The 20,862-nt window shown below is 44.0% G+C and overlaps 1 protein-coding gene across 1 annotated transcript in view; it reads left to right on the top strand.

Moving 5' to 3' along the window:
- Positions 1–20,862, top strand: part of Itpr1 (inositol 1,4,5-trisphosphate receptor type 1) — a 344,324-nt gene that overhangs the window by 191,181 nt on the left and 132,281 nt on the right. The window contains exons 33-39 of the mRNA XM_052719669.1: positions 837–1,088; positions 3,502–3,627; positions 4,534–4,662; positions 10,436–10,556; positions 13,624–13,808; positions 16,742–16,890; positions 17,773–17,884. Coding sequence (XP_052575629.1) covers positions 837–1,088; positions 3,502–3,627; positions 4,534–4,662; positions 10,436–10,556; positions 13,624–13,808; positions 16,742–16,890; positions 17,773–17,884 — 1,074 coding nt within the window. The remainder of the gene's footprint in view (positions 1–836; positions 1,089–3,501; positions 3,628–4,533; positions 4,663–10,435; positions 10,557–13,623; positions 13,809–16,741; positions 16,891–17,772; positions 17,885–20,862) is intronic.

Genomic DNA, 20,862 nt, shown 5'->3' on the forward strand with positions numbered 1-20,862 from the left:
AAACAGAGGCACAATGAGGTTAAGTAACCTAGCAAAAGTATTTGTCTGGGATCTAGACCCTTGACTAGTACTCATTAAAGCTGGTTGCTAATAAGCTAGTAGACTCCTGGGGGAAGTAACGCAGTGGTAGAGTGCTTGACCAGCATGCATAAGGTCCTTGCCTCAATCCCTAGTAGTTCCAAAAAGTCAAAATAAAATCCTGCACCTACTGAGTGGAGGATACATTGGCAGTGACTACATTGTACTTATTGAGTTTATTTTGACTTCTGTGCCAACCCTTTTTTAAACTTTTGTGCTTCGTATAGTGCTAAAATTGGTGTGTAGTAAAATAGGTTTGTTAGAAGCCACATCCTAGGAGACAAATAGGTATGCATCACCATCCTTAGCTAAAATGACTTGACTTTCTGATGAGGGCTGAAAGGAACACATCTTAGAAGTGGATAATTTATGATCAAAGAGATAAGACATTAGATGGAAGATTTGCATCAGGATGCCTTCTACAGTATACCAAAAGATGGAAATATTTAAGCTAGAAAAACCATAGCCTGAGAGTGAGGGCCTAGCAGTCTGTTTCCATGGAATGTTCTGGTGTACAGCCTGGTCTTCCCCTAGTAGATTTGTTATGACCACTATGATTACTTCTATGTCCTTGGATTCACGTGATGCTGTTAAGAAATGTTGTTTGGTCAGTCTAGAAACAAGTGGGATCTAGATGAGTTTAGTGATACAGACATAACTTGCTCAAAGTCTGTCTTACTGTACACATAGAATTTTGTAAGGTTGCCTCACTCCTGAAAGTTTGTTTGTAACCCCAATGAACACTTTTCTCTGTGTAGCTTGTCAATTCTGGAGAGGATGTCCTCGTGTTCTACAATGACAGAGCCTCTTTCCAGACTCTAATCCAGATGATGCGGTCCGAGCGTGACCGGATGGATGAGAATAGCCCTCTCATGTACCACATCCATCTGGTGGAGCTCTTGGCCGTGTGCACAGAGGGCAAGAATGTGTACACAGAGATCAAGTGCAACTCCTTGCTCCCGCTTGATGACATTGTTCGTGTGGTCACTCATGAAGACTGCATCCCCGAGGTGAGCAGCTTGGCCCTAAGGGCACCTGTCTCCCGGGCTCTGTGACACAGATGGGGCCGTGGCTGAGTGGAGACATGGTGGCTGGCCTGGTAAGCCCTCGAGTTTAACACCTTATAGCTCATGTTGCAAAAAAATTTCACACCACTGGTGTTTTCCTGGATATTGATTTTGTGTGAAAAGAACAGGAGGCAAATTAGCAAAAGAACAGGAGGCAAATTAGCCTCTGCTTCTTCATAGTGAGTGGGCTAAAAGTCTCAGGACTATGGAACTAATACAGCCCAGAGAGGATATGCCTCCAATGAACTGCCTAGAAGTGAGGCTAACAATGGATTGAGATATCCTTCACCTGTAGGTTAATTCTTTCAAACAAAAACTCTTAGTACAGGAACAATGAGTGACCATTCTACAAAATTTGGGAACTACGGGTAACTGTAAGAAATAAAAACTGGTGTATGATTTCACTTCCTTCAAAGCCAGGTTTGGTGGCATATGCCAATTATCCCAGGAGACAGGAGCAGGAGGATTGCCATGAATTTGAGGCTAGCCTGAGCTACCTAGCAAATACCAGGCCATGCAGAGATAGACTGTAAAACTATCTCAGACAGACCAACAAAGAAGTAAATCTCTTTGCCTGTTTTCCCCATTTCCTTCTGTATAGCACTTGTGTTTTACTATATCCCACCCTCACCATGGTTTGTTGTGGGATATTTGGACACTGTGTGAAGGTGTATTGCTGTGTCTGGTCTAATAAAAAAGGGAAAGGCCAACAGGTAGGCAGGAGGTATAGGCAGGATTTCCAGGGAGAGACAGGAAGAGAAGGAAAAATATAGGTGTGCAGGAGAAACCAGGGGAGAGGAAACAGGACATGCAAGATGGAAGAAAGGTAATGCCACGTTAACTTATATTAACATAAACAGGTTAATATAAGTTATAAGAGCTAGTTAGGGACAAGCCTAAGCTATCGGCCGAGCTTTCATAAGTCTCCATGTCATTATTTGGGAGCTGGCTGGCCGGACAAAAAGACTTGTTAAAATGGTTCCTTTTAACTTTCTGGTGTCTGTAGTTACTCCAAACAATACACTCACATCTAAAGATCTGGGCCTCACAAATAAGAGAAAAATGGCATTTGTCTTTCTAGGTCTGTATCTCAGTTATATCTAGTTCCATCCATTACCTGAAAATTTCACGATTTTATTTGTATTTATAGCTGACTAGAATTCCATTGTGTATCTATACCACACTTTCATTATCCATCCATCAGTTTAAGGATATTTAGGTTGTTTCCATTTCCTAGTGCTGGACCACTGGGGACATTTCTGCAAGACATCTGGTGATGTCTGATTCTGGAAGACTTGCTTTCCTTGGCATCCCTCCTCCCTCAAGAGCTCTCATTGCACCACAGCCCTGTCAACACTTGATATTGTCTGGGCCCTTTGGTTTCGATTGGCTCATGGTGGAGTGATGCTGGAGCTCAGTTCATTTTCTGAGTATTTATGTACCACGTAATTCACTCCTTTAAACTGTACCAATCAGTGGGTGTTCTCACAGAGTTGTGTAGTCATTCTCTGTTCACCCCCAAAGAAGCCCAGACTAGCTGGTAGCCATTCCGTTTCCTTCAGTTCCCCTTGGCCTAGATAGTCACGGATTTCTCTCTGCCTCTTGTGGCCATTCAGTATAAATGAAATCACACCTGCATGTCTTGTTCTGGCTGGATTGTTGCACTTAGCATAGTTTTTCACAGCTTGTGCAAATTTTACATGCATTGGTACTTGCTTATTGCCAAGTAATCTTCCTTATATCAAATTCCACATTTTGTTTCTCCAGCCAACGCCGATACAGTTTTGTGCTGTTTCCACTGTCGGCCGTTATAGAGGGTGCTGCTGGGGACATCTGCATTCATGTTGTGTGTGGACATAGGTCATGTCTTCCCTGCTTCCCTCATTGCAAACATCTCCCAGCCTGAGCAGTGTCATACTTAACGGTGCCTTCCCAAACGGGAACAGTGCTGTCGAACCTGAGCCTCTAATTTGGTCAGAGTTTTTTCGCCAGATTCTATCTCAAGACCATAAAAACATTCTCTTGCTGGGTGGTGATGGCGCAGGCCTTTAATCAATCTCAGTGAGTTCAAGGCCAGCCTGGTCTACAAAGTGAGTTCCAGGACAGGCTCCAAAAGCTACACAGAGAAACCCTGTCTCAAAAAACAAACAAACAAACAAACAAAACCATTCTCTCCCTAAAGCTTCATGGTTTTGAATTTTATAATTGTGAATTTGGAAAATCAAAAGGCCACAGAAACAAAAGCCAGAAGGGGAAGTGGAGTGACGCTGTGCACAGTGCCTCACTGAGGAGGATGGAGCTCGTGGGCTCCTCGGGTACCGAGCGGGGTTTTCACAAAAGCTGCTTCTGCCTGCAGGTTAAAATCGCTTACATTAACTTCCTCAATCACTGCTATGTGGACACGGAGGTGGAAATGAAGGAGATTTACACAAGCAATCACATGTGGAAATTGTTTGAGAATTTCCTCGTGGACATCTGCAGGGTAAGGCTTTCGTGTGTGTGTGTGTGTGTGTGTGTGTGTGTGTGTGTGTGTGTGTGTGTGTGTGTGTGTGTGTGTATGTGTGTGTGTGTGTGTGTGTGTGTGTGTATACACATGGGCATGTGAGTATGATATGTCTGTCATCCCTGTTCAGAAATGCCGTAAAACCAACTGTGAATTTTATTCTGTGAATTTGTGAGTCTCTTCATAAGACTTGATTATTTTTAATCTTTACTGGTTTTCTTTTTAAGAATTCCGTATTTTATTTTGTATTATAAGTGATTTTTATAACTCAAGGTGTAGAACTAATGAATTTATTTTAAAATTTATTCTTTAACCTTATAAAGGGCTACTCTTATTCTAAGCAGAAAAATTATGTAGCGGATAGATAAAAATCCAAGGCATTTTCTCATTCCAAACCCGTGAGGTCAGATATTACACATTGTGGCCTCCTATTTCAAAATGCATTTCAGTAAAATTTGATTAAAGAACATAGGGCCTCAGGGTGCATTAGGCTCTCCTCATTATGTGGTCGACAGAGAGTAGGCAGATATCTTATCTGGGGGCAGTTTACCTTTAAGGGAAATTGGCTACTCTACTTTTCGGTCCCATTTGCTGCTCTTCAAGGTTTCAGACTTGCTGGGTACAGGCAGGAAGTAGGATGAATGGCCATGCAGTCTCTTTCCAATTTTATTCTTCTGTGTTATGTCATGCTACTCAAGCTGGGTTTTCTTCTCTTTTCACAGTGCATACTTTGTTTATTTATTTATTTGCTCTAATTACTTGTTTCTGGGATAAATTCTGACCTATAGATCTTTACCTCTGTCCTGAGATTGGTGATCACTGGGGGAGGCGATGGGTTTCTCAATATTCTGGAGCAGGCGTTTCCAGCATGCGACTGTCTTCCAGGCCTGTAACAACACGAGTGACAGGAAGCACGCAGACTCGATTCTGGAGAAGTACGTCACTGAAATCGTGATGAGCATTGTTACCACGTTCTTCAGCTCTCCCTTCTCAGACCAGAGTACCACTCTGCAGGTGAGAACTGCCTCTGGCAGCACGGTTTTCATGTGGTTATCTGCAGTCCAGGCCTAGGCAGCGTGGAGTAACTGCTGTAAATGAGCTACTCTGCAAAATCAGAGTGGAAGGTCGCTTTGTCAGGGACCCTTAGGAGCAGAAATGCAGTTGACCATAGTAGCTATAGGTATTGGCTCTGGGACCTCTCCTGTCTTCACATACTGAAACCCAGGGATGCTCAAGTCCTGAATACTAAATGGTGTAATAATTGTATAGAATTTACTACAATTTGCATAGAATTTACATACAACCTACCCACATGTTCCTGAAGACTTTAAGGTATCTCTAGGAGACTTATAATGAGCTGTACCATGCAGCTGCTGTGTGAATAATAGGTCTACTATATTGTCCAGGGGCTGAGACAAGGAAAAATGTGGTACGAATCCCATACAGATCTGATCATTTTTCAGATATTTTCAGTCCTTGATTAATTCTGCAGTTGGAGAACCCAAGGATACACAAGATTGACTATACCTAAAATTCTTTTATTCCAACCTCTCTTCAGTAATCTCCAAATACTGAGAACTCTCGCTTCGAGTATGTATACCTAGAATTCCTCAGAAGTGCCTTGTGGCTGAGGTGGGAGGTTGTTCAGTAGAACACAAGGGCTGCTACCTCACCAACTCTGTGGGGCACTGTTCACGTGGGATTCTCTGTGACGCCTTCTCCACCTGTGCCGCCTTCTCCACCTGTGCCGCCTTGCCAGGGCTTCGCCCTGGACTTACCTTGTCAAAGCCTGACCTCTATAGATCTAGGGGCTGTCCTCACTGTTTCAACGGAAAACAGCACTTTTCTTTTTACAACTCACATCTGAGTTGGTCACTACAGCAGTGACCACAGGCCCATTGTCCAAGCTGCAGAGAGAAAGCGGGACTCGATTCTGATAACCAGAAAGTCACCAGTTGTCCTTGTACGGACCGATGATTGGATTAGGATGGCTGAGTGAGAGACATATTATAAAGTCTAAATTTTCCAATAAAAATAAATAAAAAGTTAATGTAAATTCTCCAAGAGAAGAATGATTCATAATAGCCAATATAGTATTTTTACGATGGATTTCTGTATTTCAGTAACTATAAAAGAGTTATTTTAGGCCTGGAGAGATGGCTCAGCAGTTAAGAACATGCACTATTCTTCCAGAGGACCCAAGTCCAATTCTCAGCACCCACATAAGGTGACTCACAACACACTGTAACTCTGGCTCTAGGATAGAGCCTCTGTGGGCACCTGCCCTTGCGTGCATATGCTTATACATAATTTAAAATAATTTTTAAAAATCCATGTAAGCTTAATACAGGCTACAAAGTAGATGGATTTTTGCTATGGAGTGAACTCAGCTCAGCCACTTCAGCTCTCATCCTCAGCCATGCTCTCAGATGCCAAGTGACAGTCACCATGATTTCAGCCCTGTGCTGACCCTAAAGCTAAGTATGATCTTCTCAGTAAAGCATATTCTCTTAAACACTGTTGAGAAACTTAAAATAACTAAACACCAGCAGTTAAGCCATGGAGGAATGTAGTTACCGTGGCTGTACATACTTGAGAAGTGGAGCAGGAGTCCATTAGCAGCCAGGCACATATGTTTGTGCTTTGACACGAAGTACCAACCAGGAAAGTGCCATGGTTAGTGAGGCCAGACCTGCTTCTCTTGTATAAATTGACAGTCACTGTGATGATGCCCCCAGAGATCATGGAACAGTTTCGAAAACCAAAAATGAGTACTGTGGGCCAGCTGATGGCTCAGCACTTACTCACGGGCCTGATGACCTGAGTTCAATCCCTGCAGCAAGAGAAAACCAACTCCTAAGAATTGTCCTCTGACTTCTGCAACTGTGCTGTTGAACACATGCACCTACACACACACACACACACACACACACACACACACACACACACACGGGAATGTACATGCTTGTGCATGTGTGCTTACACACACACACTCACTCTAAAATAAAGCTTCAAATGGTGCTTATATTATGGCTTCTCACGTTAGCTGCTACTGTTCCCTGTTGTGGAGCAAATTTAACTAACTGGTAAGCACAAATTACGAGAGAAGTAAATCTTCAAATGACAAATGTTCTGAGTCCCGTCTGCGGCATAGAGTATCCACGTGTGTCTAGAATTCAAAGTTTAATTTTAAAGAAGCGGCTGACAGATTGCTGAGCAGTTCACCCATTGCTAACGGACACTCCTGTGGTGGTCTGGTAGCCTCCTGGACTCTCCTTTTGTGAGGCATGTCTTCTCCTTCGCTCGACCTCAGTGCCTTTTCCCTCCCTCCACATATGCCAGGGACAAAAACGGTGACGTTGGCATAGATGTAGCGCCTTTAAGCTGCCAGCGAAGTGAAGTGTCCAAGAGTCAGCTTGGAAATGTAGAATTGAGGGAGGAAGAGGAGCGTTTTGGAGGCTTTAGAGCAAGACAGACTGTATTCAAATCTCCGTTCTGTCCCATACACTCTCTGTTAAGAGGGAGAGGTCACTGACTTTACAGTGCCCTCCCTCTCCTTCATTCCCCTCCCTTTTCATGTCTTCGCTTCTGTTTCTTCTTTCTATTTTGAAATAGGGTCTTATGTAGCCCCCAGTGCCTTCAGACTCACGGTGTTGCCAAGGCTGGCCTTGAATTCCTGATCCTCCTGCTTTGCTCTCTCAAGGCTGCCACACCACACCTGGCTCAGGACTTCTCTTATGTGTCCACAAGGGATATCATATCAGCTTCCCATTCTCTTGTGAGAATGAGAGGTGATGTTTATCTGAAACATTCAGTACAGTGCCTAGCACCCAGCAGGTGGTTCAAATGTAGAAGCCTGTACTAGTCTGTAGACTGATGTCTCTCTGACATTGCTGGGTCCTTTGTTAACTGTGGGTACCTAGTTATCGATTCTTTGAGTGAGCACTTGAATTTCTGAGAGTCAGAAGAGTGGTAAAAGTAGACTTAAGTCTTAGCCATGACAGTGCAGAAGAGATTTCAGCAGCCCTGAGGAGAACATGAATGATTCAAGGGGAAAAGTGAGGCAGGCCAGAGGAAGGTGCAGGCAGGATAGGATTCAGAACCAAGTAGGACCTCAGGATCTAGGAAAGGAGCTTAGTAAGTGGGTGATGGCCAGCTAAATTAGTTTCACATTACAGTGAGGCGCTTGCTTCAGCTCTGTTCTGGGAAGAGAAAATGGGATTACATGGAGCTGCAAAATGAACTGAACTAGAGCAGAGAGAGAGAGAGGTGGGCAGAGGGAAGAAGGGAAAGAAGGAAGGAGCAAGGGATGGAGAGGAGCCGCTACCCCACTGTCCCTTCCACAAGGCCTCCCTAGCCTTCCACCACTGTGAAATAGCACCCCCTTGTGGACACATCCTGAAAGGGTCACAATCCCTGTATCGCTTTTGATCACCCGTCCAATCAAGCCATGTACCAGCCGTAGGAGTAGCCCTGTCATTTTGGCCAAGGAATCAGGTGAGCTGATGTCACCAGGCTGCCTGTTGCGTTTGGCAGTTAGGAGACAGCTACTGGTGACCCGTTAGGTCATCTTTTACATCCCCAAGTATCGGACAGGAGCAAACAGTTGGTTCATAAACACTGGCTCCGGTGATTGAGTAACGGAGGGGCACTTCTCCGAGTTAGACTTTAGGGTTCTCATCCCAAGTTCAGCATTTACAATCGTGTCACCTCCTCCATCACAGGATCACACTGAGGCTGAATGAGATATTTGTAAAGTACTTAGCGCAGGGCCTGGCCAGGTGGAAGCACCCAGGGCCTGTGGCTGTCTTGATTGGGCCCCTGCATAAACTCAGGAGCTAAGATAAAGCCACCAAACTTAGGAGCTGATTCTAGGTTCCTTTGCCGGTTCCCCGGGCTCCCTGCACCCTTGACCTCTATGAGTAATGTAGCTTAGTGCTGGATGGTGGGGGTGCAGGACGGGATGTGCTTCCTGAAGATTGCAGTCCCAGGTGACCTGAATGGGCGAACAGGATGACTCAGTGCCCTGCTGGCCCCTCTGAGCGCTCATGGATAGTTTTATCCGCCCCTAGCCTTTGTCTTTCATTATAACACGAAGGTAACTTCCATGTCACATAGTTATTATCCAGGCCCAAATGAGATCATGCATGACATGCTGGCTTGTATTCTGTATTTAAGAAAGGGAGGATACATGAACCACACTTGCAGAGGAAACTGAATTTCCTATGACTCTGTTTCCTTTTCTTGCAATGGACTCTTCCCCTCCAGTACGGTTCCTTTTCTTTCATCACAGAAATCCCTTTAGAATTCCCACTCCTTTTCTCTTTGCTCCAGTCTGCTGGTTTTTAGTGAAGCTGAGAGGATCCTCTGTCCCAAACAGATGACCATGGTCTGGATCATTAACAATTAACTCTGCCTGGTAGGTCAAAAGCTGTCATTTGGGGAGAGATGAGGATCACCATTTTAAAAAGCATCCAGAAAGTCAGTATCTAATTCAGTAGATGTGTGCATTCTCTGACTTTACAGGGAGTAGGAACTTAGACCTTCACAGAGAGGTCTTCTCATGGAAGGTAGCTTCCTTGTACCCAGTGTGCTGTGTTAAATGAATGTTTATAGACACTGCTCATCACAGCTGAGTTATCTTTATATCAGTGAAGACACTGCCATAAGCAAGGAAGGGAGTAGATTCTGGCTAGCATCCACGTAGCATTTCTTTTTTTGTGAATTAAAAAGACAGTTTCTAGGGCCAGTGAGATGACTCAGTGAGTAAAAAGACACTTGCCATCATGCCTCAGAACCTAAGTTTGATCCTTAGAGCCCAAATGCTACAAGGACGGAACTGACTTCTCCATGGCACACATTCATGCATATAAATAAATAATAAATAAATAAATGTAAAAAAATGTTTTAAACATACAAACTCTGGCTGAGCATGGTGACATGTGCCTATAATGCAGCTATTGGGAGGCTGAGGCAGAAGAATTATGAGTTTAAAGCTAGTCTGGATTCTGTTCTTAGGATATAGAGCTTGGAGGAAAGTTTGGGGCAATTTACTGTCATCTACCTTATGTATTGGATGAAGCTAACACCAAGGTGAAGTTATTGACTTGAAGTAATTCATGTAGTTCGTAGCTGGATGACGTTACTGTTTTGGGGAGTTTGATTTCACTGCTGATTCTTGTGGTCAGAATTAGTTAGATAATATCAAGTTTAAGATGCATAAAAATGAATAATGTCAAGTTTGTAATAATGGTATTTTATTGCTTTCAAATGATCCTGACTTTTTCTAGTCCTCTAGGAACTGTGTTCATTAGCTTTCTGTCACTACAATGAAAAACCTGAAATAATTAGGTTAGAAAGAAAAAAAGATTGATTTTGCCTCATTAGCTTTGAGAAAGTTTCTGTCCACGATCAGTTGGTCCTGTGCTTTGGGCATGGGATGAGGCAGCATATCATGGCAGGAGCATCTGTGGGGCAGGCCTCTTCGACAGCTCATAAACAAGAAAGTGAAAAGAGCAAAGAGGAGGCCAAGATCTCACAACCCCTGTCAAGGCATTCTTTCCATGTCTGAAGGACTCTTCCTTCATCCCACCTTATTCCAGTGGTGCCTTCTGGAGACCAGGCCTTTAAGACATGGCTCTTTATATCTATACTACTAGAAACATCTGGAATCCAGCCCCTTGCCCTTCTGGAGTCCTCCCACTAGCTTTTGATTCAGGACAGTGTGTGTTTCTAATCAGATCATCAGTGTTCTACACAATCTTCTTTACCTTGCCTCTCCTTCCAGACGCGCCAGCCTGTCTTTGTGCAACTCCTGCAAGGTGTATTCAGGGTTTACCACTGCAACTGGTTAATGCCGAGCCAGAAGGCCTCCGTCGAGAGCTGTATCCGGGTGCTCTCTGATGTAGGTAAGGTACCAAATCAGTTTAGATATAATGGGATGCAAATGAATTGCCGGCTGTTTGCTGAGCCTCTTGTAAGGAAGGAAGCTGCAAAGCCAGACCCAGTTCTTCTTGATTCCTCAGCCTCTGTTTGTGCCAAGCCAGCACAGTAAGAACCAGTAAGTCCTTGAAAAATAAGATTCCATAGTTCAAAGTCAGACGGTTCTTGGCAAGTGACAATCCGCAAAGATATTCAAGGCCCCGGGAAGTCCCTCATTCAAAGCATGAGTCTGTTTACCCTAGCAGATGCATTTTGCTATATGCAAACTTTCTTCCCATAAAGCACCGCCAGATCCCAAGGAGCAACCTTTCCCACAAGGGCTGCATTGTTCTTGTCTCCCTATGCAGTGCCTGGTTCTCCTTCCTCTCGTCACTCCCTAGCTCCCAATACCCTCAAAGGCCGTTCTAAAAGGCGGTTAGCCTCCCCGCCTTTTTCTTTCTGTGGTGCTAGATATTGAACCCGGGCCTGTTCCATACTAGGCAATTACTCTAGCACTCAACTACACCCCAGCCCTTTTCAGAAAAGTTTAAGTGGTACCATCATTGTACATATTTCTGGGGTACAGCATGTCAGGGTAATTCGCTTCCTGTGTGCTAGGAACATAAGACTTCCTTCTTCTAATTAGTTTGAAATAGCTGGTCAATTGCTATAAATTACAGTTACCCTGTGGATGCCCATAATCCAGCCTTTCTCTGGGCCTTCTCCCTCTGCCCTTGCTGACCACTTTTCTTCTTTTACTTCTACAGCAGCTACTTACAAAACAACACAAAACCAACTTATGATGTTACCCCTTCCCCACCTTCCGTAATTACTATGCAAAGGAATATGATTCCCACCCCAGGTGAGAAGTCTTAGGACTGGACTAGATCCCCAGATCCTGGCAAGGAGCAAGGCTAACACTTGTCAGAAAGGGTGTTCCTTAGGAATGATTGGGTGCTTTACAGGACAGAAAATCTCCATAGTGACCAGAAGATAAACATAAGTAATTCTGTGTTCTCTGATGTAGCTTTGAACAAGCATGGGGTATGTTTGTGAGGACCCCTTGCCATGATTTTTTAGGCCCTGCCTGATTTCCTGTATTCTTATCTTCTCATCTGACAGGTAGTGTGTGTGTGTGTGTGTGTGTGTGTGTGTGTGTGTGTGTGTGTGTGTGTGTGTTATAAGAGATGAGGCTGAGAGAATGCCCGGATGACCCTCTGCTTTCTTTAGACTGGACAGCAGTTTATACAGATGTAACATGCTGTTCAGGCTGGAATGTCTGAGTGAGTCCTTGCCCCGTAAGTTAGTTGATTCAAATATGAGGAAGCCAGTGGCTTGATGGCCGGCTACATTTGATTAGAGAAGCTACATCATTCAGTAGTCTCAGCAGGAATAATACAGAGAAAGCAAGAGCACAGCTCAGTGCTAGAGAACTCGCCTCGTCTGCATGAGGCTCTGGGTTCAGTTTCTGGAACTGAAAGGAAACAAAAACAGAGAGCAGATGCCTGCGCAAAAAAGCCCAGCCGATTTGACTCCCCAAACCCAGTCCTATGCCCCTTGGGAATGGCCACCTTCTGACTAAAACCATACCTGAAGCCCAGTGTGTCTTGTTCAGTTCTAGATAGCTTAGCCAGCGCACGGATTTTCTTTCTTTCTCTATTTTTATTTTACATGCATTGCTGCTTCGCCTGAATGTATGTCTGAGTAAGGATCCTGGAGTTACAGACAGTTGTGAGCTGCCATGTGGTTGCTGAGAATTGAACCTGGGTCCTCTGAAAAGAACAGCCAGTGCTCTTAACTGCTAAGCCATCTCTCTGGCCCCCAGGGCACAGATTTTCTAACAGAGATGAGTGTAAACCGTGTGTCCTACTTTTTTATATTATATTTTTCTCCCACGGTTTTCCACTTAATAGAGTAAACTGTTAGGAAATTATTGACCAGCTATCGATTCTTTCTCTGTACATTATATGTTCTATTAAGATAAAAAAAAAAAAACAAAAACGGTTGTTCTCTAGCACATCTTTCAGAATGCTTCAGTTCTGTTTACAGTCAGACACAGGCAGTAGAGAACACTTTCTATTTCCAGTGTTTTGAAGCACTGAAGACAAGCAGTGGTTCCTTTGGTTTGGAGAAGTGTTCATCTGAGCTTCCTTTTTAAGGCTAACTTATATTTAGTATTACTTTCAGATTCGTGGGAAAGTTATAAACAAGATGCAGTGGGGTTCTGTGTCTTCCTCACCTTTTTCCTCAGTTATCCACATCCCCATTGCTAATGCACATTTGTCCAAAGTTAGAGAATGACGCTGATATATTGTCACCAGCTAAACTCTAGGCTTGATTCCGATTTCACTAATGTTTCCATAAATGTCCCTGTTCTGTACCTGGGTACACCTCCACGCCTGTCTCATACTCAACTGTCAGGTCCCCAGTCTGGTCTGTGACAGTTTCTTGCTTTTTTCTTGTTATTCGTGACCTTGACAGTCTTGATAAACAAGGACTGGCCAAGTGTCTTTTCTAGTATCCCTATGGTGGATTTCACTGTGTTTTCTCATGGTGAGAGTAAGTTGTCCTTTTTTAGGGAGGGGAAGAAGAGCCTACAGTATAGATGCTGTTTGTGTTCTGGTCATCAGAAGTCAGCTTTTTGTAAGCTGTGATGTAGGGCAACAACACTGGTAAAATAATTTCCTGGCCTAGCAAGTTGTTTGTCTGGATAATTCTTAAAATGTACAAACACGTGGGCATTGATAGAGAGCCGTTCGTTTAAAAACGAACGTTCGTTTAAGGCATTGAGCTGTTCCTCCGTCTTCCCCAAGCTTTATCACTTGGCACCATTTTCGTGTTCATGGTTGCCCCTGTCCCAGAATTGGAATTGGGAAATCCTAACCTAAAATATGGTTAAAGGTCGAGTTCCCTCTCTGTCTTCACCAGACCATACATGCTTGCCTTATTATAGGCATGGGGAAAAAAAATGGGCCTAGTGGCTGCTGAGGATCAAAACCCATATCCTGCTGCTCTGAAAGTTGTAGACTCACGAGTCATGTGTCTCTTTTACAGCCAAGAGCCGGGCCATAGCCATTCCTGTTGACCTGGACAGCCAAGTCAACAACCTCTTCCTGAAGTCGCACAACATTGTGCAGAAAACAGCCATGAACTGGCGGCTATCAGCCCGCAACGCTGCTCGTAGAGACTCTGTTCTAGCCGCTTCCAGGGACTACCGAAACATCATCGAGAGATTGCAGGTAATGTCTGATGCTGAAGGAAGTGGAGATTAACTTGATGATCACAGTTGTGTTTTCTCAAGCCACAAAACTGGGCTGCAGAGAGAGGTCTGTGAGGCCAGGGGGACCAAGTCATTTGGTAAACACAAGCACCCGAAAGGGGGGCCACTCACCTTTAGACAGTTGCCTCTGAGTGTCTGCTGTATTACTGTCTGAAATCTCCGTAGATCCTCCCTGTGGCCTGGGCTTCCTCACATCGAGACAGCCAGCCGAGTCTATAAACATTTCTAGGGACCTCTTGAAAGCAGTTTTGTCTTTATCATCCAGCTTTAAAGATGTCACTTGACATTAATTCTGCTGCCCTCTACTGGTCAGTGCAGCCTCAGAGGTGCACGTCATCTCTTAGGAGGGGAATCGAAACTACTATTCAATTGGAAAGATGTCAGTCCCGTGTTACAACAATGTGTGAACTAGAGTGTTTTGTAATGGCTATCATTGGAAAACACATGCCCTTGAACAGTGGCACACAGCATCGTGAGCCCTCAAGGGCTTCTGCTAAAATGTCTAAAGTTACTGCTGTGGATAAAAATTGTTATCGTTTGGAAAAGTAATTGAGTCACTGTGAGGCTCCATAATTTACATAAAGACAAATAAATTCACTGATTGATTCATCAGCCCTGAGCAGGTGGTAGTTGATGGTGAGAAAAGCCGTAAATGATCTCCCCCTCTCAGAGAGTCTCCAGTTTTGGAGGAGATGAGGCAATTAATCGGCCAATTACACATATAAACCTAAAGTGACGACAGGAGACCTAATCTTGACTGGGGTTAGGGTCGGCGGTGAGGGATGCTTGGCTGAGCAGTTACATTGAGCCAAGATCAGACTTAAAGAAGCAAAGAGTGGGAAGCATCTTTCATAAAGAATATTGTACAGAACAAATCAGCTGCCTGGCTACGTTCCTTGCAGCTAGAAGGCCTGTGTAACTTCGGTGACAAGTTAAGGATTACAGTCCTTCCTGTGGTAGAAGGCATTCCTAAGCAAAGGGAACTTGGTTTCCTAAGGACTGTTTCCTGACTTTCTGTGTTTTGGGAAAGGTGAGGGATACAGACTCAACACTCCATGAACAAACACTGTTTTCTGGACAGAACAGTCCATGTCAGTTATCTGCAAACATGCTAGTTTCTTGCCCCTTCTTAGATTTAGTAAGTACATCCTGGGAAATGGAATAGATGGCAAAGGTAGGTCACACTTGCTATAAAGACTTGTCAGTGCTTTCACGGATCCTGGGTCCACAGTTAGGCATTATCCCTGAGTCCCTGTCATCATTAGATGCCCCGTGCAGCAAGAGATGTAATAAGGACGGTCTCTTGCACAATAACCACCTCTATGATTAATTCTCATCTAGACGCTTGCTCCCTCAGCATTAGCACCTTCCCCAACTCATTGCTTTGCCATCTTTGTCTCTCTCTCTCTCTCTTCCTCTCTCTCTCTCTTATTTTTGCACTCTCTCTCCTCTTTCTCGCTCTCCCTCTTGCTCTCTGATTGCTGAATGTCATACATTTGAAAATACGGTGCAAACAAACGTCAGTGTGAAGTCCAGACTTCTCAAAAGATGCAAGCTTTCCTGCAGTGGGTTAAGACAGTGTTAAAGAATTCCTTCATCCCAGGCAAATGCTTTCAGCTGTGTTGGAGTTGGGACCAGTAGGGAGTGAAGGGAAGGGGAAAGAGAAGGACCAGTGAAGGAGTGAGGAGAAGGGGAGAGAGGAGAGGAAGAATTGTCTCCGAAGGCATACTCTTGGGGAAGCTAGTGAGAACCTCTTCTTCACTTCCATGAAAGTCGTATGAGTTAGAGAATCTGCATCCTGCTTTCTTAGGATTTTTGTTGGGAACCCCTTCCCCCACCAAGAGAAATTATCTAATTTTGTATCCCTTTCTATGTGTCCTAAACATTATTGAGCTGTTACCATTGCACAGAGTCTATCTTTATGTGGCTTAATTTTAGTTTCTGGATAAATTATCTTTTGATTCCTTTTTTAAAGTCCCAACAGGTTAAAAAAATTGCAGTGAGGTGTCTCTTCCCATGCGAATCCCCTTGTGCTGTGTTGCACCCTGGTCTTAGCATGCTGCTAGTTCAACTCGGAGTCAGCAGGCCTCGGGACAGGCTACAAGCCATGGCACAGGCTGCAGCATCTTTTGAAGATGATTCCTCCTCTGTTTCCTATCATTTGCCTTTAAATGGTGTTTGTTGTGTTGGGTTGGTGGCCCTTTCAACTTCTCTCTGTTTTCCTTTCCTACAGCTGTGTGTTTTGCATTTGAAGACCATCATGCTATCAGGGTACATGTATTTAGCATGTTGATACAGCATGTTCCTTCATTTGTGTTCTCATGTGTATATGACTTTCTTGTGTAACTGATGCTCATTGTAAAGAATCAGCACTAGTAACTATGCAGAAGAATATTCAAATCCCCTCTGATCCCACCACCCAGAGAAAACTAGTGGTGATGTATTCGTGGGATTTGATATGTATTTTTTAGATATGGATATTGTTCTTGAAAACAGTGTCATAGAATCCAGACTATTCCCTGACTATTTTAAACTTATATGGCAGACATCTTTTTACATTGTTAAACCTGTTTTTGTGTTATTTTAAACTTATATGGTAGACATCTTTTTACATTGTTAAACCTGTTACACATATATGGAATAGCCCTTGAGTAGCACAAAACTGTCTCAGATGAAGGGGTAGAGAAAGTGTTGATTTGTTTGTCCTTTGTTTCCTGGATTGGGAGGCAATGTTTCCGGTAACCACTGGACAGTATCTAATAACCGAAAATAACGGGAGATAGTGCTAAAGCTCCGCTAACACAGCCTAGCCTGTACGCCATGCTTAGATGGAGATAGCCTTGTTAGCCAGCTTCTGCCCGAGCTGCTGACCAAGCGACGCTTTCATTGCAGGACATCGTGTCTGCCCTGGAGGACCGCCTCCGGCCCCTGGTCCAGGCCGAGTTGTCTGTGCTGGTGGATGTTCTCCACAGACCAGAACTGCTTTTCCCTGAGAACACGGATGCCAGGAGGAAATGTGAAAGCGGGGGTTTCATTTGCAAGTAAGCAGCCTCCCTCCTGGAGTGGCCAGCAGCCAGAAAACGCCGATGACCAGGGCCTTGGAGGAGGAGCCCTTGGCCAGTTTTTAACTTTGTGGGTTCAAGTCAGATACTAGAGTCCTGTTCTGACCACCCCAAAGTAAACTTGTCTATTAGATCCTGTTTACTGACACTCCCCACCCCTAAACTGAATTGCACGCCTGTTCATTTTTTTCTCCATTCAACAAGTTGAGAGCAAACACCTACCATGTGTGGTACAGACAAACAAAATGTCATGACCCTCTAGGCCCTCAAAAGTCTTGGATCTGCCTTGACCTCGATACCATTTCCTAACATGTTGTTAGCTTCTTAGTTTATGCCATGGGGGCATAATCTAAAAAGAAACCAGCGGTTTTATGGTAAGAAATCCCCGTTTGATTTTTCACTGGTGAGCTTAGTTGTTTGTCTAGCTTGAAGGTGGGCTCTGCCCTAGGAGCTCCTCTGAAGACACAGAGGATACAGAAAGTGTGTGTTTGCCCAGCCACCAACCCCATGAGGCTTTTAAAAATATACTATTGGCGTATATTAGCTGCGATCCTCAGTGGATAAATAGCCACGCTGATGAGTAGGGCTCTGTCTGCTTTCCCCTCTTGGTATAAGCTCTCCATTGTATGTGGCCAGCTTCTGCCCTGTCAGCCGGCTATCTGTTCCCAACCAGCAGGTGTCGCATGTGAGACGTAGCTGCTGACTGGTTCCTTAAGCTCCTGGATATCTTGAAGTATATTTAAAGTTGAAGCCTTTAATAAAGATTTGTCCTTTAACCGACTAGTTAGACCAAGTTTCTTGTGAAAGGTCTTTAGCTGGAGGATGTTTGCTGGATGTGACCTGTGGTTTTCTTTTATTCAGGCTAATAAAGCATACCAAGCAGCTGCTAGAGGAGAATGAAGAGAAATTGTGCATTAAAGTCTTACAGACCCTCAGGGAGATGATGACCAAAGATAGAGGCTATGGAGAAAAGGTACTGCATTTTATTTTCATGTTTATATCACGCTGTATAGTATTAAACGTAAGGTTTGAGCGTGCTTGGAAACCCCTTAGCTACTAGCTGGTAGTCTAATTTTTTTAAGCTGTTTCTCCTCTCCCTAAAGGTAGCTGAATCATACGACCGTTCCCCTGCAAGTCACATATTTGTCTCTCATAGACTACTCACCGTATAACCTAACGTCAAGGAAATAGTTGTGAGACCTTTCCTATTGAACTTCCCAGTGAGGCATTATCCTCTTATGTATCAGTCCTGATTCCTGAATTTTGGGTTCCAGCTAAGCATACCTGTGAGTTGACTTACCTCTTTCTGATGTAATGTTGCACAATCCCTCCAGCACCTCAAGAAACTCCCTCCAGTTCTAACTGGAAGTAAGACAAGCAAGCGTGTCACCACTTCTGATTGAGATTGTGAAATAGAGAATCCCCATGCCCTGACAATTTGGTATATGGAGAGAGCAGGCATATGACATGTGTCTCACAAAGGGCGCAGTGGGGCAAGAATAGTCCTAGTGCTTCTTCTCATCTCCAGCAGGAAACCTTAAGCACAAGTCTCAATGCTAGCAGCCTTCATTGGGTAGTTAATAACATCACTAATTGTCTGCTAGCCACGTTTATCAATAGTTCCTGATCTCATTGGCCTATCAGAATACCCAGTAACTCACTGGTCAGTTCTGAGGAAGAGCCTTGGTAATTAAACCACGTCTTTCCCTGTCAGAATAAATTAAACCATGTCTTTCTTTGTCAGAATAGATGGTGATAACCAAATCATCAAAAATATAACTGACTGCTGAAATCTTGCTTTTCAGCCTATTTCAGCATTTTCAGTCTCTTGTTAATGTTAGCTTACTTAAAAAATGAAGCTTCCTGGATAAGAAAGAGAAAACAGCCAAGTGTGCAGTTGTTACTGCCTTATCTATCCCTGCGCTGTCCCCAGATCTCTAGGTTTTTAAATATCACCCTAGCCAAGGCTAAAGCGAACCTAACATGCACAAAACCCTGGTTTTGACACAGTACGCTGTATAAAACTGGATGTGGTGGTGCATTCCTGTAATCCTGGCACTAGGGAGGTGGAGGCAGGCTGATCCAAAGTGTAAGGTCATCCTTGGCTACTTAGAGAGTTCCAGGCCCAGCCTGGGATACATGAAATCCTGTCTCAAAACCAACCCAACAATCAAAATCATATATCCATGTCATTCCAAATGTTTACAGTATGTACATTTAAGGGTGAATACTTGGTCATGGAATAAGGATTTCGTGGACAAAACCTGATAGGAAGAAGCTTATGAATCTAAATAGTAGGTGTAAAGAGCCTTAGTCCAGTGAGAAATGATGACTTGCCTATATAGACACACACATGGGCAGGTTTTAATCGAAAGAAAGGGAGGGAAGAGAAAAGTCAAGGGCAGCGTAGGGGTGGGGTGAAAGGAGAAAGAAAGACGGATAGATGTCAGGGAGTGGGCGATGCTATGAAAGAGTAAGTGGCCAGCGTTTAGAAGAGTCTCTTGGCCCTTGGTTCACTTTCCTTGGTAGCTGGTGAAGAAATTAGCCACACCCAAGCCCAGAGGCTGACATCTCTTTCCAGACTGCTTGGGACTGTCATCCCCACTTCAGGAAAATGGAAACACTGTAAGCTAGGATGGGGAAGACCACGAAACCAAGGGAGTTGTTCTAGGAACCTGCAGTACAGACCTGAGACCTCCGGCCCTGATGCTTTGACTATTGGAAACTGCTGCTTAACCATCTATACGTCTGGCACTTGGAAATGGGCGGGAGGTGTGAAGGGTTTCTACTTCCTTCAGTCTGGCTGTCGGTACTGACTTTGTCTCACCAAGGTTCTTGGGTGATATTTCTGATGGCTACTGCCTGTCCTTGCTGGATTGAAGAAGCACGACCCATAGGCAGGCCAACATTTTCAAGGGTAGAAAAAACTCACAGCCAAAGAACTAACCTCCTTTTCTCAAGGAAACCAGTTGGCTTGGGTTTTTATAAACGAGGTTGGTTGTCCTTGGCCTGGTGCTGAGGACACTCCCATGCTTTCATCTCGGTTTTCCTGCTGGTTGCCCCTTGTGTGGAATGTTCCCATGGCTACCACTTTCCTGAGGATATTTGGTACTGTCCTTCTTTCCTGCCCTTTCTGTTCATAGCCACAGAATCAGAGCTAGAAGAGGCCTCAGGCTTTGCCTCATTAACCCTCCCTTGAGCATAAGCACCTGGGCTGGGATGAAATATCTGCCCAAGATCACATGGAGAGTCTGAATGGGATCAAGGCTAGAACCTTGATTTCCCACATCCCAATATGTGTCCTTTCCTGCCTCTCACATGCTGTGTCCTCCAGTTGGGGCCATTTCTGTGTCTTTTTCTCTAAGCTGTAGTCCCTATGGAAAGAGAGGCTTTGTGTGCCTTTGCTCATCTCTACATTTTCATTCAACTTCAGGACTTTATCAAGGTCAAAATGACAAAGAAATTTGAAACAATTCCTTATTATTCTGCTCAAAAAGTATTGGTGTGCTTATATGGATGTACTTTCATAAAGGAAAAAAGAGACCATTGAGAAGTATGACTCAGATTACCAAATAGATTAAAATATGTCTCTTGAAAGCTGGCATACTTTTTAATCACCAGATATAAAATTTACTGACCTCTTAGGTGCCAGTCTCCTATCTTACCTCAGATCAGCCTCAGAGATAAATATTGTCATTATTTTTAGACTCAAGTGTGGACATATAAGAAGGTTAATAATTTTGCCTAGGATCATACAACTAAGAGCAATGCTCCATAAACATAAACCCACAGTCTGACTCCAGATACCTAGATTTTCACCAGTACATCGCAAGTGAGCAGAGGAACTACACTTGAGTGCTTTGAAGTTTGCCTATCGCCTTAGCATTGACATTTTCGTTATGCTAGATGGTTACTACATAGAGGACAGGAGCAGTCAGTGTTGCAGAATGT

Source organism: Peromyscus californicus, unplaced genomic scaffold (genome assembly GCF_007827085.1).
Source record: "Peromyscus californicus insignis strain IS unplaced genomic scaffold, ASM782708v3 Scaffold_6__1_contigs__length_162567912, whole genome shotgun sequence".
In the NCBI taxonomy this organism is placed as follows: Eukaryota; Metazoa; Chordata; class Mammalia; order Rodentia; family Cricetidae; genus Peromyscus; species Peromyscus californicus.